This window comes from Linepithema humile, chromosome 4 (genome assembly GCF_040581485.1).
Source record: "Linepithema humile isolate Giens D197 chromosome 4, Lhum_UNIL_v1.0, whole genome shotgun sequence".
NCBI lineage: Eukaryota > Metazoa > Arthropoda > Insecta > Hymenoptera > Formicidae > Linepithema > Linepithema humile.
In genome coordinates, this window is record NC_090131.1 from 4,439,828 (window position 1) to 4,459,739 (window position 19,912).

Consider the following 19,912-nt stretch of genomic DNA (forward strand, 5'->3'; position numbering starts at 1 on the left):
GCTTATTTTTCATTTCGTGAAACATTTTAGTTTAAATTTTTTTGCGCTTTCTCTATCAATCATACCATCAATGCGTTTAGCATGAATGTGAAAATTGTATATAACATATATTTCAAGTTAATCCTTTTCGGCTCTTTCTGGGATTTTATTTGGTATTATTCATTCTCCGCTCATATTATATCTTTTGTGTAAAGTTTGAATCAGTATAACGTATAAAGGCTTAATTCCGATTCTGGCAACGTATTGCAGCTTTCAACTGCAGCTTTACATATTTGATAGCAGGATTAACAAAAGTACGTAGCGAAACAGCTGTATAGTAATGCAAAGAATCTTCGTGGAAAAAAAATGCGGAAAGTATTCAACCGCTTCGAAAATTCTTGCTTTTCTCCGCTTATGAAATAAATATTTAATAAAGGTGAAAAATATCGATAATTAATACGGAAAATAAAAAAATATAAATATGAAAAAAATAGTTAAAGCGATATTACGCGAACCGAGCTCGTAAGTCGAGAGCGGGCGTAACTTTCTCGCGCACGTCAATCGAACATTCTCACACCTGAGTCTCCGAGGCCTACGATAACGTGCACGTAGTTACGCGTGCAGGTCACACACGTATCTCGTGGGAGTGTTCGGCGTAATAGTCTATTGAAGAGTAATCCATTTAGCCGGTAATCAGCATCGAGAGAGCCATCGACCGCGCGCGGCGCGTCTCTCTCTCCTTCTGCGCGCGTCAGTGCAAGTGCATCCGGCAGACCCGAACATATCCGGAATGCCGCCGTAAATACCAATTAAAGCTGTCCACGCCGCCACGGAGATGCACGGCCTGTGCTATCGCCGGATGCATTCCAGCGCCCCTCGAACTCTTCGGCAAGCGTGACCGTGTCACTTTCATGCAAAATTCATAGATGTTATTTTAGAGTTGGCGCGCTGGCGGAAAAACACCGGACATTTTCACGCGTCTCATTGCAATTTATTCTTCCATATATTTCGCGCACGCAATTTTTTATTTATGCAACTCGCCATTCAAAATCGCGAAACAAAAATTGTGAATAGATTAAAACAATTGCTAAATTATTACACCTATTTCTTCGGTCTTTTAATCAAGTTTATAGCGACGGGGCGCTGAAGAACACACAAAAATTTCCCTAAATCCTCCCAAACCCAGAAGCCGTAAAACTTGATCACCGCGTGTTGCTTTTGCCCGGGAAAGAAAAAAGAAATTTACATCCAGCTCGTAAAACTCCCACGACGAACACGCAAATGCCTTATCATTTCGCGCGCGCGCGACTTTGCCGCCGACCATATCGATGGATCCGGCGCAGGAGCAGCATCCTGCGAGTTAACGAAATGGGCGGGAAAGCTGACGGCCGGAGACGGACAAATATAGAGAAAAAGAAAGGAGATAGAAAGAGAGAAAGAAAGAAAGAGAAGGAGAGGAAATGTGAGAGAAAGCTTGTAAGGAAGGCGAGCGAAAGACGGTAGCTCCTTTTTATGATCCCCGTAGGAGCAGCCATATGTAATGCTGAAGAGCGGAGGGAACTTCAGCGGGGACGCGCGCTACGAGGGCTTCTGCATCGACCTGCTGAAGGAGATAGCGCGCATGGTGGGCTTCACTTACAGGATCGAGCTCGTGCCGGACGGCAAGTATGGCGTTTACGATTACGAGACTGGCGAGTGGAACGGGATAGTGCGCCAATTGATGGACAAGGTGAGTGCATGGGCGCGCGCGTGTGCGCGTATCTGTAGCGCATCTCAGGATTAACGCAGACACGCATGAGACCTATTTGGAACGGGAAAGCTTGCTCTTTCGCTTCTACGAACCGCGCTCACTTCACTGCAAGTGGCGATTGTGTCAAAGTGTCATTATTTGCTTCGGATAATCTACGATTTGCAACAAAATTCGGGATAGAATTTTATTTATGATTTCGTGACTTTATGTTGAACGATTTAGTATCTTTAAGCGTCTGATTTGTGCGAAAGATTTAATAAACAGCTAAAAATATTAACAATTGCTTATAAAGCAAGCAATTTGAATCGAAGATTTTTTAATCGCCAATTATTATACGTGAATATTCAAACACGCATGATCCAAAAACTCACATGACTATATAAATGTGTATATAATTATAGATAAATTTGCTTAGTGCTAATTACAGATTGCTTGCGAGCGTAATTAAAATGAAATTGAGACAAAATTAAATTAAATTAATTTTAAATATTTTAATGTGAATTTACACTTGTTTGAGGCATTAATTCGCTGTTAATAGAAGTACGCGCGTGCATGAAAGGCTCTATGAATCTGACGCAATCAAGCGCTCCATCTTGTAGTCGCCGGATCGTGAAACTTTCGAAAGGACATCATAACTACATGCATACAGGAGAAGCAGTATATACACAGTCTGCTGTGTTATCCCGAGACTGATGAGATCCCACCGTGGTAATATAGTTTAATACACGATGACGGACGCAACAAAGGATAGTTAAGCGAATTTCAACGGAGACAGGGCGCAAGTATTGGCATTTGTGAAGAGATGCACTTCACGTGGAAATATCGATAATATTACCCGCGCAAGGAAATGACGTTGTCCTGCCAATCCCGGCGAACCTTATCGCTCGAGACTCAGTCGTGGCTGTTTATTTTAAAAATTGCACTCCCCGCCTCTCTCACGGAGTTGATCGAAAGATATATTGGAGTTGTCGTCTGAGAAACGCTCGGAAACTCATTAATCACGCAAATTGATAATCGTGTCTTGACGGCGGCACTCCCCCGGGTACAAGGGATTTGCGAGCCGCGTTATCGGAAACCGTGTCTCGTTTTACCGCCGCGCACCGAATTTGCGTATCGAGAGCGAATCGTGTACTTTGCGCTAAACGTAGGCTTAGGCGCGCTGAATGCCACTTCGCTTTTGCAATTCAAATCGAGGACAGATGCGGATATATGCGTGCGACATCCCCCGCATCCACGTGAGGAAAGCGTGAAACTAGCCCGCCTATTGCCGTTTACGTCTACATTTCAAGTAGGCGCCAAATGTGCCGGCGCGCGTGCGATTGATTAAGTGGCGCGCATATGCGCGCAATTCTGTTCCACCGAATTTCAATATCCCGCTGATATTTGTAGCAGATTGCAACAGCGACTGCACGCGGCACCGCCGTGATAACAATGTCTCTCGGCGCGCTCGCGTTGCCGAGCAACATAGTAGCAAAGATACCGCCGGAAAAGAGAGAGAGAGAGAGATCACAGGTAATCCTCAGTTGTAGACTTTGTTGCACGAGTAGTGTCCCGTTGTAAATACACGTAAATCATAGTGATTACACAGCAATCTCATGCGCTTAGTCGCAACAGTAAAAATGATAGAATTTCAGCGCTGCGCACGCAAGGTGGACAAACTTGCCGTTTATTTTGCGACGGGCTGATTTGTACAAAAAAATACCGAAACGAGTCAATCTCGTTTACGCGGGGAATGTATGACCGTGATAAATCCAACCAAGTGTTGTTTCATTCCCTCGCTTTCATCCCCGCATAAATCTGCCAGTTGCAAAATAAACGGGATGGAAAATTTTCCGTAGCTCACCCCCCCGTGTTTTGCACTTCTCTCATTAAGATTCGTTAATTGGATTCTAACCAAGAAATAGAGGCGCGGCTTGACACGTCGGACAGGGCAAATGGATCTCCGCACTTTACAGATGAAAATTTCTTTCGAACTGAACACCGCCTGGCGTTTCGCGGCGAAACACGCTTCTTCGCTCGGCGCGTTTAAAAGCGCGTGTTTTGGGAGAGGGGGGGGGGAGAGGCGGACTAAGTAGGATGTAACTAGCCGTGTATATCTAGCGGCGATATCTACATTCCAGAACTACTTTCGCCATAAATCCCGAACTTCGGGATTGGGTTTAGTATCCGGTTGCCGCAGCAGCAGCCCAAGGGCGCACTTTTATCACGATGAATAATGTATAACTCTGTGTGTAACAGAGAAACTGCGCTCTTGTATAGAAATAATTCCGCGCTTTTCAATGTAATGCGCCGAGGGGCGGTCAGCGCATAATATCATCAGCTTTAGCAAACGGACATTAAAGGGTGCGCTTAATATATCGAAATATATGAAACGCTCATTTAATTTAGAGAAACAGGCGTAAGCGCAAGCGGGATTAAAGGATTTGTTGTCATCGCGTTTGCAACAGAGATGGTACAATTATTCGCGTATAGTCCTGGAATAAAAAAAAAAAAAGCGAAATTACGATAATTAATGATCTAATATCTCTCGATCCGGATCTCGCATTAAGCGCGCGCTGATCGCCGATAGCGATGATGAAACGTATAAATGCGCGCGCACACATATGGACCCGGTATGTCCGGAATGATGAGAAATTGCGATACGAGTCCGCGAAATTTCTCATTTTCGCCAGGACCCGCAGACTGGCGGACGTTACAAAGCGGCCGGCGCTATGTTATCCGGACGGTAGTATTAATTTTGTCAGATGATCATTAATAACGGCTCGCCACCGCGTTGTCCGCGAAAATGTGACGGCGGAATCGAGGACGGGAAAAATGATAAAAAAGCGACCGCGCGTAATATGCCTAGAGGTGGGCATCGTATTTTAGCGACTTAAGCGTAGTTAAGCGGATCGCCCGCGCAGCCAAGACCATTCGCAGCTAAGAATGTCAAAGCATTAGTTGGCGCCTCGTCTAATTAGCGGCGCTTTAATTAACATACATATTTCCGAGTCCCCCTGAAACTGAACCGTTATCGTCCCTGTTTATGTTTTCGTATGAATTTGCATTTCTGCAATTTTTCTTCTCTCGACGATATTACGGAGCGAATTATCTTTCTAGATGGAAATATTATTCTATATTAAAATACAACGCTTTTTAATACAACTCTTTTTTTTTGCGCGATTTAATGCAACAAGTTGAAATATTCGTTGACATACAAAATATGTAAAATTGTTACGGGGAATATTAATTTCTCTCGCGCGAATTCTTTTCAAAAGAATGATGTATCGATATTTTGTTTTTATCTGGCAACGTTGATAAATGGAATATCGTTTGTCGGCTACCCGAGTGAAGGTAACAATGCTCAAAAATGAATGAGTGAAATGAAAAAGGGAGCTCGCTCAGAACGTATCGCCGTCGTTATGGAAATTATTAATCGACAAGAGAGATTTTCGACAAAGGTATTAAACAAATAATACATCGCGTGTATAAATATATCGGGTATTTGCGCATTCATAATTCCACGTGAAATTGATATCGTTACTTTTTCCGATATATTATCTCGGTTTAGGCCTATTAGCATTCAGCGCGTTTCCCGCCGACACGTCGATGCGTGAAAACAGCATCGCTCGTACATTCATAAACGATTGACGGCTACGATGCATTGCGACTCCGCAATGGCGCCATGCTGTCATCGCACGAGAACATGCCGCAACAAATTATTGCGACCGTCATCGGGTTGCACAGGGCGGTGATGTAAATCACTCGCGAATTAGTGACGCCGCGACTCCGAAATATCTTTCGCAGGATGAACCGCTGCCGTTTTACGCAACGTCGACCGTTTCAGCTGTTCACTGTACGAGAAACCTATTGATTGAATCTCTCTCGTTCACACTTAATCCGTCGACAATCGCAATTTATAATTATCACTTTTTTGTGTAAAAAAAAAAAAAAAAAAAAAAACCAACGTATTTCTGATGAATTTATGGATAAAAATAAGCTTTTTTTTTATTCACGAAAAATTATATTTATTGAAACGCAAGATAAATATCTGGAAAAACTGCAGTTGTAAATAAATAAATACAACAGTTTTATTTTTGGATCAACAAATACGCGAACAACAAATCATCACGAGAGAGATACTCGTGTAATACCTCTTCGTATAGTATGCATTGCACGATCGATTGCAGTCTAGTTACGACTTACCATAGATATGTAAGAATAAACATTACATGCTGCGATGGAAATTGGCGTTCGCGAGTACGAGAAACGCGCCGGCATAAATCGCGTTTTGCCGACGTCGCGCGATAAAATTGTCGCGCACGTTTACGTACAAGCTCTCTTACGAAAGAATATGCAACGTATCGCGGCGCGCGTATGTAGAGCGCGCGAGTACGCGCGAGGAAAAGACAAGAGAATTCCCTATCGGGTGCATTTCCAGCCGGAGATATCCGCGCGCTCGCTGTGTGTGCAGTGCAAGCCGGGAATAAATCTATCCGGACTGCGCCACCGCGTAGCAAGTGCTACGCCTCGCAGAAGCTGAAAAAGCAGCTGGATATCGCGACGGAAGTGCGTATATGCACGCTGAGGTCTTCCCGTCAGGCGGCATCGTCGAATCGGGCACGGCGTTTTCGCTCGACTGCGTCAGCTATTTCCGCGCCGCGCGCGTCTAACTAATCTCGAGCACCTGCTGAACCGACAAGGTGGACAAATCAGACGCAGCTCGATTCAGCAGAATTAGAGCAGTCTTCTCGACATATTTTTCTTATTAATATTTATCTCTTTTTTTTATTTGCAGAAGGCTGATCTCGCCGTCGGTTCGATGACGATCAACTACGCGCGCGAAAGTGTCATCGACTTCACGAAGCCGTTCATGAATTTGGGCATCTCCATCCTCTTCAAGGTAAGTGAAGATTCGCATCTCGTCCGTGCCGCTCGGCGGTACCGCACGTTAAACGCCCGAAATTTATCTTGTTACAAGATAGCAATTATCTGCGCGTCCGACTCAGCCCCGGAGCGTCGCGCGTTTAAACGAGCTATCCTGCATAAGCCACCCTTAATCCTCTCCTCCCCTGTGTTTGAAATGGCGTCACTCAGATAACTCATATTTTTATTTCATCCCGGCGCATTGTTGTCGGCGGAGATCTTGATTCTTTCACTCGTCCAGCTTTGTTAGTCTTTTCGTTTCGCGTATTTTTCTATGCTGCGCATCTGTTATTCTTATTTGCTTTTTTCCGCCGTCGTACATTCCTCTCTGTTGTTGTTGAGCTATTTTTATTTGGCAGTCGGCGCTCGCGCTCAAGAATCACCGCAATTTCGATAAAAGTTTCGCAACATACAATAAAAATTTCTGTCGATATCTCTTTTGTCTTGATATTTTTTTTTTTTTAACTCACGTCTATTATTACGAAGCGAAATAGCAGATAATGACGGGCATAATATCGTACGTATACGGTTGATTTTTTTCTTATCACGGTTTACCTTTTGCTTTATAACAGGTTTACTGGCGAGGGATAATTTTGTCTAACAAGTGTAGATAATGCCATCAGTAATGGAGAGCCGCTATCCATATGACTGTAATTCCGCGTCTGACTTTGGTACCGGCTGACCATAACTAGCTCTTATCTACTTACCCGTGAAACAACCATTGCTTGATAACGTTCATGTCCACATAATACCTTCGTATTTTACTGAAATAGCCAATTAGTAGTTGAATGTAAATACCGAACGTGTATAAAAGGCCGTAGTAGTTACTAACTATACGTAACAGTAGTTAGAGACTAGCATGGTCAGACGCAACTCCCTCACATCGGACTTTAATATGAGATTCGTACACATTCTAAATGAAAACTAAACGATCTATATATACATGTGTATTTTATTTACAGCTTTACAATATATAAATTACCATTATCCAAGCAATTTGGAATTATTTATTTATAAAAATAATTAATTGCAATATTTATTATTAATGCAAAGATTTTAAATAAAAGGTATTTTATATGAATAAATTAAAATTATTATGAAATAATTTTAGAAAAATTACAGTAAAATAATATAATTTAATTATTTTAATAAAATTATTTCACAAATAATTTTAATTAAATACAATATATGTACGTATATCGTTATTATTTTTCTAAATCGTTTACTCTTATGCTTTTGCAAATTGTCGATACGATGATAAAAAAATATTATTCGGTGCTTTCGGCAAATTCTCGTTAACTCGTTTCGGTTACAAGATAGCGCTATGATGGTAATATCCCGGCGCCTGACGTTGCACTCGCGCGCATCAACGTGCACACGTGTGTTCACGCTTATAACGGCGTAGCACGTGTCGTGTGATCGGCGTAGGTGAGACAGGCAGACTAATTAGAGCCGCTCGCAAGTGATGGCGCGTAGATGATTTAATAATCGGAATATGTATCATCGATCGGCTTATGCGCCAAATTAGCGAACCGATTAATTCGATATTTGTTCGACGAGCCGTTTCCTCATCACCCGCTTTGTCCCTCTTGTTTCTCTTCTCTTCCCTTCTTTCATCTGCCCCTTCCCTATATCTATTCTGACTCTGCCTCTTCCCCACCTTATCGCTCGTGAAGCTTTAATTATTCTCGCAGTGTCTCGAGAGTTTCTGCCGACTCGCGGATGCCATCCGCGATCGATCCGTGCGACAGTACGGGAATCTCCCCGAAGTTTCGACTCGCGACTAAATAATTCGAAATGCTGGATCCACGGAGTTAACTTCTCTCGGGCAGCTGCACTTTATGCCGTAACGAGCGACGGTGGGATTCGCTTACTCCGAAGTTAATAATAGTATCGCCCGAGTAGTGCGCACCGCACCCGCGGCGGAGGGGAGCCGGAACGATATCTGTCGGAGAAGTTAATTTCTCGAGCTTTTGTAATAAAATTTTCGCGACGAGATCGCCCCGCTCCATTGGGCCGGGATCGCTTCCGCTTCCGTTCATCTCTAATTTCTCGGCTTCCCGCAGAAAACCCGGACATTCGGACCGATGAAATTTACGGGACGGCCGTTCCGGATCTTCGCTTTCGTTAAATTTCTTTTTTTTTTTTTTTCTTTCTTTCTTTATCGTCCAGTTCTATTCGAGCATGCTTCAGAGAATAAAGGTACAATTTTCTTCGGTGATATATGTGTCATTGTTGCTATCAAGCTAAGCATTATTAAGCATTATAATAGAGACGACGCAATTCATCTATGAAAAGCCGATAAAATTAATCATTCTCTTTTTACAATAATTGATAATCCAATAAATTTTGTTGCTGTCAGACTGCTGTGGTAATACCGAAGTTAAAGTATCAGCACTATTAAACGCCATTTATCATTAAGTAATAGAGGCAACGTATATTATCCATCGAAAAATCGATAAATTTAATCATTCTTCCTTTGCAATAATTAATAATCCGGTGGAGACTGTAATTGATAGATTGCTCTTAAATTATAATACATTATTTTTACTTATTCGTTGATACAAGCGGTCTCTTGAATATAAGCTATGCAAAAAAATTCGCTATGCACGAATTTTTATTCACTAATTAAAATCTGAATTCGATTATGTGCATATAAAAATGCCTCAACACATTATGCAATATTAAGATAATTAACAAATTAAGGAATTGATTAAATTTAAAAATCTGAAATTTCTTTTCGAATTTAAATTTAATAAAAATCTATTTGAATAGATAGTTGCAAATAAAAACTGCAGTTTTAACATCTTTTTCGCTATACATTTTCTTTTGCTGTCTGTAAGATGTACGGGTTTAAAAATTTAATCGGTTCTTTTATTTTTCATGGATTATTTATTCAATCTAAAACGTGCGTATTGTCATAATCTTCTGTGACATTGTATTAGCTTTATCGCAGTCAATACATAGGTAATTGTAACAATGATAATAGATACAAAGCCAATTGCACATATTGCCTATCCGAACATCCTCGGCGACGCTAATGCTCGAACTTGGAACGAAATCGTTCATCTCAGCTCGGCTGCTTAATGAAGATAATTAAGCGAATCACTGTTATGCAGTCAAGCGGCAGTGACGTGGTAATCTCCCATTGCGAATGGCTGCGGAATTAATTGTAGACTGCGTATTACACTTGATAGAGTCCTTATAAGATCCTTGCTCAAATCCCATTGAATCTGATTCATGATATTTAATAAATTCAATTGTATAGTATAAACAAAAAAACCGACAAATTAATATCATCCGAACAATTGTTATCAGACGTCGATTATTTATCGAAACATTTATCGTCGCGTTAATGCGGAATTGCTGCGGAATACTCGTCGCACAATTACATTTGCAACGAAACGGCGAGGCGTGAAAAACCCGATAAGTGGACCTCTCATAAATTGATTAAAACGATGAAAGCTTTTTCGCCGCGCTGATGATGATAGCTCGCCTTCCAATGCAGACCGAAGACTCGTTTTCGCTCTAGAGGGATTTTCCTCCGAAGAGGGAGAAGGCGCACAGTCTCTTTTCGCTGATTGCACCAATCGACGTTGGCCGGCACGAGCGCGCTTTCTAATTAATGTAAGGCGATCATTTAATTGCAATTAATGTTGCAGCCGGTAACCGTTTCTACTCGCAAAGCGTCCTTTAATCATCCCGCCACTTTCATTCATTGCGATTCCACATGATTGCCGTGCTTGCTCTACCTATTATACCTGAATAAATACGTGATAAACCAATTCGGTAATTCGTCAGAATTAATTTTTCGCGCACGTGCATTTTACATCTATGCATTTTGCAAATTCCACTAAATTCTCTATCTCTCTTTGTCGTTGTCAATGCCAGCAACGGTGCTTACAGCTCAGTTTTTTTCTCTTCGGAATCGACATCTGCTCTCAAGAGTGAGTTTTAAATTTTGCATTAGCTAATGTCGTCCACACAAAACCTGTCGGTGGCACATTGTCGAACTACATGCATTGTATTTTTTGTTACTTGCGTTTTTTACATTGCGTTAAACATATTTAATTGCGAAAATTTCAGCGAAAGTATAATTGAGAAAATAATAATTGCAATTTACTTTACTTGCAATCAATGCAAGTAAAGTAAATTCTGTGATTATTATTTTAAAGACGGTAATTGATTTTATTATTGTCATGCGCTGGATGCTAATTGAGATAGTTAATTAACAACTCAATTACTCATACAAAATTTCTTTGATCGTCATTAGTACACGTGAATAATATATGTATATGTATCTTACTAATTCAATTAAACCATAATAATAAATTACTTTATGCATATAATAATAAAATAAAATTATTCAAAGAAGTATAAACATTTCCAACGATAAGTTTTATGATTTTCTCATTTAGATATTAATTTTCCAATGAAAAGTATAATCAAATTTTTCGCAGGTACCAACCAGTCATCAGGCGCGACTCTTCTCTTTCATGAATCCATTGGCGATCGAGATCTGGCTGTACGTGCTGGCGGCGTACGTCTTGGTGTCAGTGACGATGTTCGTCGTGGCACGATTCAGCCCCTACGAGTGGAACAATCCGCATCCATGCCACGCCGGACCGGAAGTCGTCGAGAACCAGTTTTCCTTATCGAACAGTTTCTGGTTCACCATCGGAACTCTCATGCAGCAGGGCAGCGATTTAAATCCCAAGGTATGTTTTTCCATTCGATAACTTTACGCTTGAATACATACTCGTATTCATTAGTAACATAACACACATACGAGGTAAAGTACAAAATTGTGGTTTCCTTTTAGCATTCCAAATAGATGAAAGTAATAAAATCATTATATTATATTGATAAACGCAGCAATTAATTTCATCGACAAGCTTATCTATTCCGCTTTTATCTACATGTAATAATATACGCAATAATTCTAGTAATAACTCTCATAATAGTGCACTCGTATAATGTAAAGTACATTGTCACGTTTCATGCTAATGAATGAAACAATCACAATCACAAAATGATAATGCTGCTTGATTACAATTTTCGTGACATTGTGAATATTTCCGACGATAATTATTTAGTAATTTTTTGGCCTAAACTATTATCATCCTAATACCGATGCTATTACGCATATTGCCTCTACTCGGAGCGATTATCTACTTGACATCTTCAGAATCTTCCGCTTTGCAATCTTCTTAGCGAAGAACACGGACGTTTCTATCAGAGAAATTTCCAGTTTTCATTTGCAGACTTCAGCTTTTGAATTAGTTTTCAAACATTCAGAATTCCATTCACCGAAGTGAAACACGATAATTCCTGAAACGGCTGGAATATATAGAAAATACGTGAGAAAGTAGCGGATCTCCAACGTGATGGGAAATTAACGTTAATGTAGTTTTGAAATGTTATTACGAGCTGCATCTCAATCGCAAATTTTTACTATTATATAATATTTCAAAAAAATTGGGACAAAGGTAATAAATTAATTCAGCAGCATCTATTATATAACTTCGAAAATTTCGATTGGAAAGTGTTCGATCAATGAGTTTTTGATTGTGATTCTATTCGTGTTTTTGTGAATAACAATGACAGAAAAATTGACGCATTCCGATAAAAAAATGAATGAAATAAAAAGTAAAACAACCTGCATTTACTGCAAACCGTATGAATCATATGTAAAAATGATATCTATAATTAATAAAATGACGCTCTCTTATGATGAATTTATTTGATTTATACGATGATTTATTTATGATGAAGCATCATGTATCACATAAACATTTCTTGAACAAACATAATTTTAGAATTTAAACTGATATATTTCACCGACAATTAATATATTACATTCGGAGACTTTTACAAAAATTATAATAAGAAATTGGCACTATATAGATTACAAAAAATAATGAAAATATATAAAAAATTTTAAACATGCGTCAAAATACATAAAAAAATTATATAAAACATAAATATTTGAAACTAAATTATACTGTAAATTGATATTTTTGTTTTTGCAGAGAAGTCGATGGTTATTTCATTAAATCGTTTCAATAAATAAAGTTAAGAATATAGTTTATAAATTTAAAACATAGTACATAATAAAATTTAAAATTATAGTTAATAAATTAAAAAATGTAACTTTGTTTTTTAGAAAACGTAGATTTATAATCATATTCATAATTTTATAAACATAAAACAATTATTTGTACGTCAGAACAATATACGAGTACTCTACTTTTCTTGTATATATCTTTTAATAAATTAAAATCGTTAAAATTAAGACTGCCATTGTTGCTGGTTGTGATGTTACTTGGACGCCGTTTCCATCATTTCCCATTGTCAACTTCTCGATAAATCTATATGAACAATAGTTATACATAATAATTAATGTAATTTAAAATTAATTATTATTATTATAATATTAACAATAGTATCAATAAAATTTACGGACATTTTCTTATTCAATTTAGTTAGCTTGCCAAATAATGTGCATCTTTTATATAGTTATTTAATTGAGTTCTAATATCTACGAATATGTGTTAGTGACAAATATTATACTCTACTTCAAAACAGTCACTTTTGGTATCGTATATCCATAGCCAACTTTGAAATATAACTGTTCCGTAGAATTCGAGTGATCTTTTAAATTTCAGATAAAATGTTTTCATCACAATTGTAATAAGTTGAAATATTTAGAATATATTTTGATGATCCACGTAAACTTTGGTATTTTTGTTCCAAACTTAAAATTCTCACATGCATTTTTTTATATGTAAAACCTAAGGTGGACATTTCGTTAACACTATATAACAATCTTTCAATGGTATAGACAGTCCGTTTGAAGTGATGAAACGCGTTCTGACGAACCAACTGTGTCATGTGTTTCTTCAATTTGTATTTTTTAATTTTTCCGAATGTGTTCTTGTTATATGAGAAATCAGCACGCAATTAATTCCAACAGCGAAATTCTTGTAACAAATATTACACTCCACTACAAAATCATCTCTTTTTGTCAAATATTTATATGGCCAACTGCGAAGGATATGATTCCTTTGTTGTTTTTCAGAATGCGAACTTAAGTGATTTTCTATAGATTCAGATGTAGATCGAACATTTGCATTACAGATAATACATTGTGAATATAATTTGTTTAAATACTTGAAATACATCCATGGCAATTTTATTAGTTTTTTCTCTTGTTCGTATTTCCAAATTTTTCTATGATGTTTTATAAAATGATTTTGGTAATTTTTAAAGGTTATATAATAATATTTTTTTTCACAAAACATGCATTGCGCTTCAAAATTCGGCAGTTTTATATAATATTTCCACAGATGCTTTTTATTTACAACAGTTAGTGACTTAGACGTTGTGTCCGTTTGAAGTGATGAAACGCATTCTGATGGACCAACTGTGTCATTTGTTTTTTGCGTATTTTTCAATTTGTCCCAATGTTTTACTTTTATATGAGTGTCCAGCTGAGTACGAACACAAAGAGGTACATTCTTATTACAAATATTACACTCTACCACAAAATCATCTTTTTTTGTACAATATTTATATGAGCAACTGCAAAGGATATGATTTTTTTTTTGTTTTTCAGAATGTGAATTCAAATGATTTTCTACAGATTTGGATATAGACAGAACATTTGCGTCACAAATAATACACTGTGAATATGATTTGTTTAAATACTTGAAATACATCCATGGCAATTTTATTAGTTTTCTCTCTTGTTCGTATTTAAAAATTTTTCTATGCCATTTTGCTATATGTGAAGAGAAATTTGAAGTGCGTATATAATTATATTTGTTTTCACAAAACTTACACTGCACTTTAAAATTCGGCAGTTTTACATAATATTTCCACACATGCATTTTAGTTACAATAGTTAGTGACTTAGACGTTGCGTCCGTTTGAAGTGATGAAACGCGTTCTGATGAACCAGCTGTGTCACGTGTTTCTTGCGTATTATTCAATGTGTCCAAATGTTTCACTTTTATATGAATATCCAGATAATTGCAAACACTAAGTGGTACATTCTTATTACAAATATTACACTCCACTACAAAATCATCTCTGCTTGTTGAATATTTCCAATGCCAACTTCGAAATGTATGATTCTCCCGTTGTTTTTCAGAATGTGCGCTCAAGTGATTTCCTACAGATTCGAATGTAGACAGAACACTTGCATCACAAATAACGCATTGTGAATGTGATTTGTTTAAATATTTGAAATACTTCCATGGCCCTTTTATAATTGTTTTCTCTTCTTCGTATTTCCAAATTTTTATATGATACATTGCCATATGTGTTTTTAAGTTTGCGTCTTTTAAATATGTATATTTATTTTCGCAAAACTTGCACTGTGCTTCAAAATCCGATAGTTTCACATAATATTCCCACACATGCTTTTCTATTTGCAATTTTTAGTGATGTAGACATTATGTCCGTTTGAAGTGACTAGACGCGTGTAACTGAATACGATGAACTGACAAGAACTGCTACAAGGACCTTTCTATCGATGAGTAGAGAACGAAAGAAGACGCTTAATTATTTTCCACTTGAATGTAAATATTGTTACGTCGGTCAAATCTAGCTAACAATGATTGAAACACGCGGTAACATCTTATGCCCAGTATGTGTAGTAAAATAACATCTCAGTGAAATAAACGTTACAGCGCGTATCTTTTATACGAATATTTTGTACGAAATAATGCACATATAATGTATTATCTATATATATTAAATAAAATTACTTTCAAATTATGGCAAAGTAATTGATATGACTATATCAAGAAAACACATATTTTTTTTATTATTTCTACTGCATTAAATGCAATTGATATATTAATTGCAGAAGTAAATAGATATGTTGACTCAATAGATATCGCATAAAAATTATTATGTGTATGCATTTAATTACCAGATTTATTTTCTGATATGGCATTATTGTCGACTGTTTTTATAAAAATGTCTCGATTTATTGGTTTAAATTTCGTATTATATCATTTTATTCTTTGTACAATGATAACAGTTTTAAATGTGCTTTAATTTAATCTTAAATACTTGTATTAAAATGAGTATTATTTAATATTTTAATATTTTACTTTATTTGAATATTTTTATTAAAACGCACTTTGACAGTTATTCGTCTGTGTGCAAAATAATTTTGGCATTTTTTAATAATACAAAATATATTGAGTGAAGGCTGAAGAAAATTTATGATAAGTTTCATGACAGAGAAATAAACTAAGTAATTTTATTAAACTGGATTCACTAGCGCGCACTATACACGCAATTCATTTTTTTAGTTACAAAGAATTTATTTTGTGTTTAATAAAAATAATGTTTTATCACCATTATTTATATATTATTATATCATCATTGTCGCAGTTTGTAGTACTATTTAACACAAGTCCCGTTATTCACGTGTAAAAATATATTAAAATTACGTAAACTTGTGATTAGGTTATTACATAAATGTATAGTTTAGAATAATTGGAAAATAAATAATCAGATTGAATTTCTAGTGAGCATTTATATTAAACCAATAGAGTAACGTCTTTGACTTCATAAATGATTTAAACAAAGAATTCGGAAATGTATCTATCAAGACATTTTGAATATTTTTTATAAAACATAAAACAGTAACCGCAAGCCGTTTAAATGATATTTAAACATTAATGTTTAAGCAAAGAGATTAGTATCACAGAAAAAAAGGCAACAATGAAAATCTTTTATGCCTTTTTTATGATAAGATATTGATTAACACTGGAATTAATTTCATTAACAAGTTTATCTATTCCGCTTTTATTTACATGTTATAATATACGCAATAATTTCGTTAAAAAGTAGCGGATCTCCAACGTGATGAGAAAAAAAACGTTAATGTAATTTGAAAATGTTATTACAAGCTGCAGCTTAACCATAAGACATTGCTGTTTAATAGTATCAATAATAAAAAGACTAAAATTTTTACTATTATTTAATATTTCAAAAAAATTGGAACAATAACAAATTCATTTAGCAGCACATATTATATAATTTCGAAAATTCCGATTGGACAGTTTGTGATGAATGAGATTTTGATTGTGATTTTATTTGTGTTTTTGTTAATAACATTGACAGAAAAATTGACTCATTCCGATAAAATAATGAATAAAGTAAAAAGTAAAACAACCTGCATTTACTGCAAACCGTATTAATCATATGTAAAAATGATACCTTTAAATAATAAAATGACACTTTTTTATGATGAATTAATTTAATTTATATGATGATTTATTTATGTTGAAGCATCACGTATCACATAAACATTTCTTGAACAAACATAATTTTAGAATTTAAACTGATATATTTCACGGACAACTAATGTATTACATTCGGAGACTCTTACAAAAGTTATAATAAGAAATTGGCACTATATAGAGTACAAAAAATAATGAAAATATATAAAAAATTTTAAACATGCGTCAAAATACATAAAAAATTATATAAAACTTAAATATTTGAAACTAAATTATACTGTAAGTTGTCGATATTTTTGTTTTTACAGAGAAGTCGATGATTATTTCATTAAATTGTTTTAATTAAATATAAAATTGAGAATATAGTTTATAAATGTAAAACATACTACATAATAAAATTTATGATTATAGTCAATTATAGTTAATATAGTTAATTAAAAAATGTAACTTTGTTTTCTATTAAACGTAGATTTATAATCATATTCATAATTTTATAAACGTAGAACAAATAATTATACGTCAGAACTATTTAGGTACACCACTTTTCTTGTATATATCTTTTAATAAATTAAAATCGTTAAAATTAAGACTGCCATTGTTGCTGGTTGTGATGTTACTTGGACGCCGTTTCCATCATTTCCCATTGTCAACTTCTCGATAAATCTATATGAACAATAGTTATACATAATAATTAATGTAATTTAAAATTAATTATTATTATTATAATATTAACAATAGTATCAATAAAATTTACGGACATTTTCTTATTCAATTTAGTTAGCTTGCCAAATAATGTGCATCTTTTATATAGTTATTTAATTGAGTTCTAATATCTACGAATATGTGTTAGTGACAAATATTATACTCTACTTCAAAACCGTCACTTTTGGTATCGTATTTCCATAGCCAACTTTGAAATATAACTGTTCCGTAGAATTCGAGTGATCTTTTAAATTTCAGATAAAATGTTTTCATCACAATTGTAATAAGTTGAAATATTTAGAATATATTTTGATGATCCACATAAACTTTGGTATTTTTGTTCCAAACTTAAAATTCTCACATGCATTTTTTTATATGTAAAACCTAAGGTGGACATTTCGTTAACACTATATAACAATCTTTCAATGGTATAGACAGTCCGTTTGAAGTGATGAAACGCGTTCTGACGAACCAACTGTGTCATGTGTTTCTTCAATTTGTATTTTTTAATTTTTCCGAATGTGTTCTTGTTATATGATAAATCAGCACGCAATTAATTCCAACAACGAAATTCTTGTAACAAATATTACACTCCACTACAAAATCATCTCTTTTTGTCAAATATTTATATGGCCAACTGCGAAGGATATGATTCCTTTGTTGTTTTTCAGAATGCGAACTTAAGTGATTTTTTATAGATTCAGATGTAGATCGAACATTTGCATTACAGATAATACATTGTGAATATAATTTGTTTAAATACTTGAAATACATCCATGGCAATTTTATTAATTTTTTCTCTTGTTCGTATTTCCAAATTTTTCTATGATGTTTTATAAAATGATTTTGGTAATTTTTAATGGTTATATAATAATATTTTTTTTTACAAAACATGCATTGCGCTTCAAAATTCGGCAGTTTTATATAATATTTCCACAGATGCTTTTTATTTACAATAGTTAGTGACTTAGACGTTGTGTTCGTTTGAAGTGATGAAACACGTTCTGCCGAACCAACTGTATCACCTGTTTCTTGCGTATTTTTCAATTTGTCCCAATGTTTCATTTTTATATGAGTGTCCAGATGACTATGAATACAAAGAGGTACATTCTTATTACAAATATTACACTCCACCACAAAATCATCTTTTTTTGTACAATATTTATATGACCAACTGCAAAGGATATGATTTTTTCGTTGTTTTTCAGAATGTAAATTCAAATGATTTTCTACAGATTTGGATATAGACAGAACATTTGCGTCACAAATAATACACTGTGAATATGATTTGTTTAAATACTTGAAATACATCCATGGCAATTTTATTAGTTTTCTCTCTTGTTCGTATTTCCAAATTTTTTTATGCGATTTTGCTATATGTAAAGAGAAATTTGTAGTGTTTATATAATTATATTTGTTTTCACAAAACTTACACTGCACTTTAAAATTCGGCAGTTTTACATAATATTTCCACACATGCATTTTAGTTGCAATAGTTAGTGACTTAGACGTTGCGTCCGTTTGAAGTGATGAAACACGTTCTGACGAACCAGCTGTGTCACGTGTTTCTTGCGTATTATTCAATGTGTCCAAATGTTTCACTTTTATATGAATATCCAGATAATTGCGAACATTAAGTGGTACATTCTTATTACAAATATTACACTCCACTACAAAATCATCTCTGCGTGTTGAATATTTCCAATGCCAATTGCGAAATGTATGATTCTCACGTTGTTTTTCAGAATGTGAACTCAAGTGATTTCTTACAGATTCGAATGTAGACAGAACACTTGCATCACAGATAACGCATTGTGAATGTGATTTGTTTAAATATTTGAAATACATCCATGGCCCTTTTGTAATTGTTTTCTCTTCTTCATATTTCCAAATTTTTAAATGCGCTGCCATATGTATTTTTAAGTTTGCGTCTTTTATATATGTATATTTATTTTCGCAAAACTTGCACTGTGCTTCAAAATCCGATAGTTTCACATAATATTCCCACACATGCTTTTTATTTGCAATTTTTAGTGATGTAGACATTATGTCCGTTTGAAGTGACTAGACGCGTGTAACTGAATACGATGAACTGACAAGAACTGCTACAAGGACCTTTCTATCGATGAGTAGAGAACGAAAGAAGACGCTTAATTATTTTCCACTTGAATGTAAATATTGTTACGTCGGTCAAATCTAGCTAACAATGATTGAAACACGCGGTAACATCTTATGCCCAGTATGTGTAGTAATAACATCTCAGTGAAATAGACGTTACAGCGCGTATCTTTTATACGAATATTTTGTACGA

At 35.5% G+C, this 19,912-nt stretch overlaps 1 protein-coding gene and 1 long non-coding RNA gene across 7 annotated transcripts in view; one reads left to right on the top strand and one right to left on the bottom strand.

Moving 5' to 3' along the window:
• LOC136999396 (glutamate receptor ionotropic, kainate 2-like) overlaps positions 1 to 19,912 on the top strand; it is a 157,724-nt gene that overhangs the window by 115,740 nt on the left and 22,072 nt on the right. Inside the window, exons 12-15 of one of the 6 annotated variants that reach the window (XM_067353358.1) lie at positions 1,505 to 1,708; positions 6,507 to 6,611; positions 11,095 to 11,352; positions 15,083 to 15,241. In XM_067353358.1, coding sequence (XP_067209459.1) covers positions 1,505 to 1,708; positions 6,507 to 6,611; positions 11,095 to 11,352; positions 15,083 to 15,085 — 570 coding nt within the window. In that variant the 3' untranslated portion in view covers positions 15,086 to 15,241. Of the gene's footprint in view, positions 1 to 1,504; positions 1,709 to 6,506; positions 6,612 to 11,094; positions 11,353 to 11,456; positions 12,193 to 12,666; positions 12,930 to 14,252; positions 14,307 to 15,082; positions 15,242 to 19,912 lie in introns of those variants that run through there. The other 5 variants (XM_067353354.1, XM_067353355.1, XM_067353357.1 and 2 more) reach the window with 5 other exon arrangements.
• LOC136999399 (uncharacterized) lies at positions 16,320 to 19,830 on the bottom strand. The gene is made up of 2 exons (XR_010889789.1): positions 17,658 to 19,830; positions 16,320 to 17,562 (listed from the first exon to the last, which is right to left on the bottom strand). It is a non-coding gene; the product is annotated as an uncharacterized lncRNA (long non-coding RNA).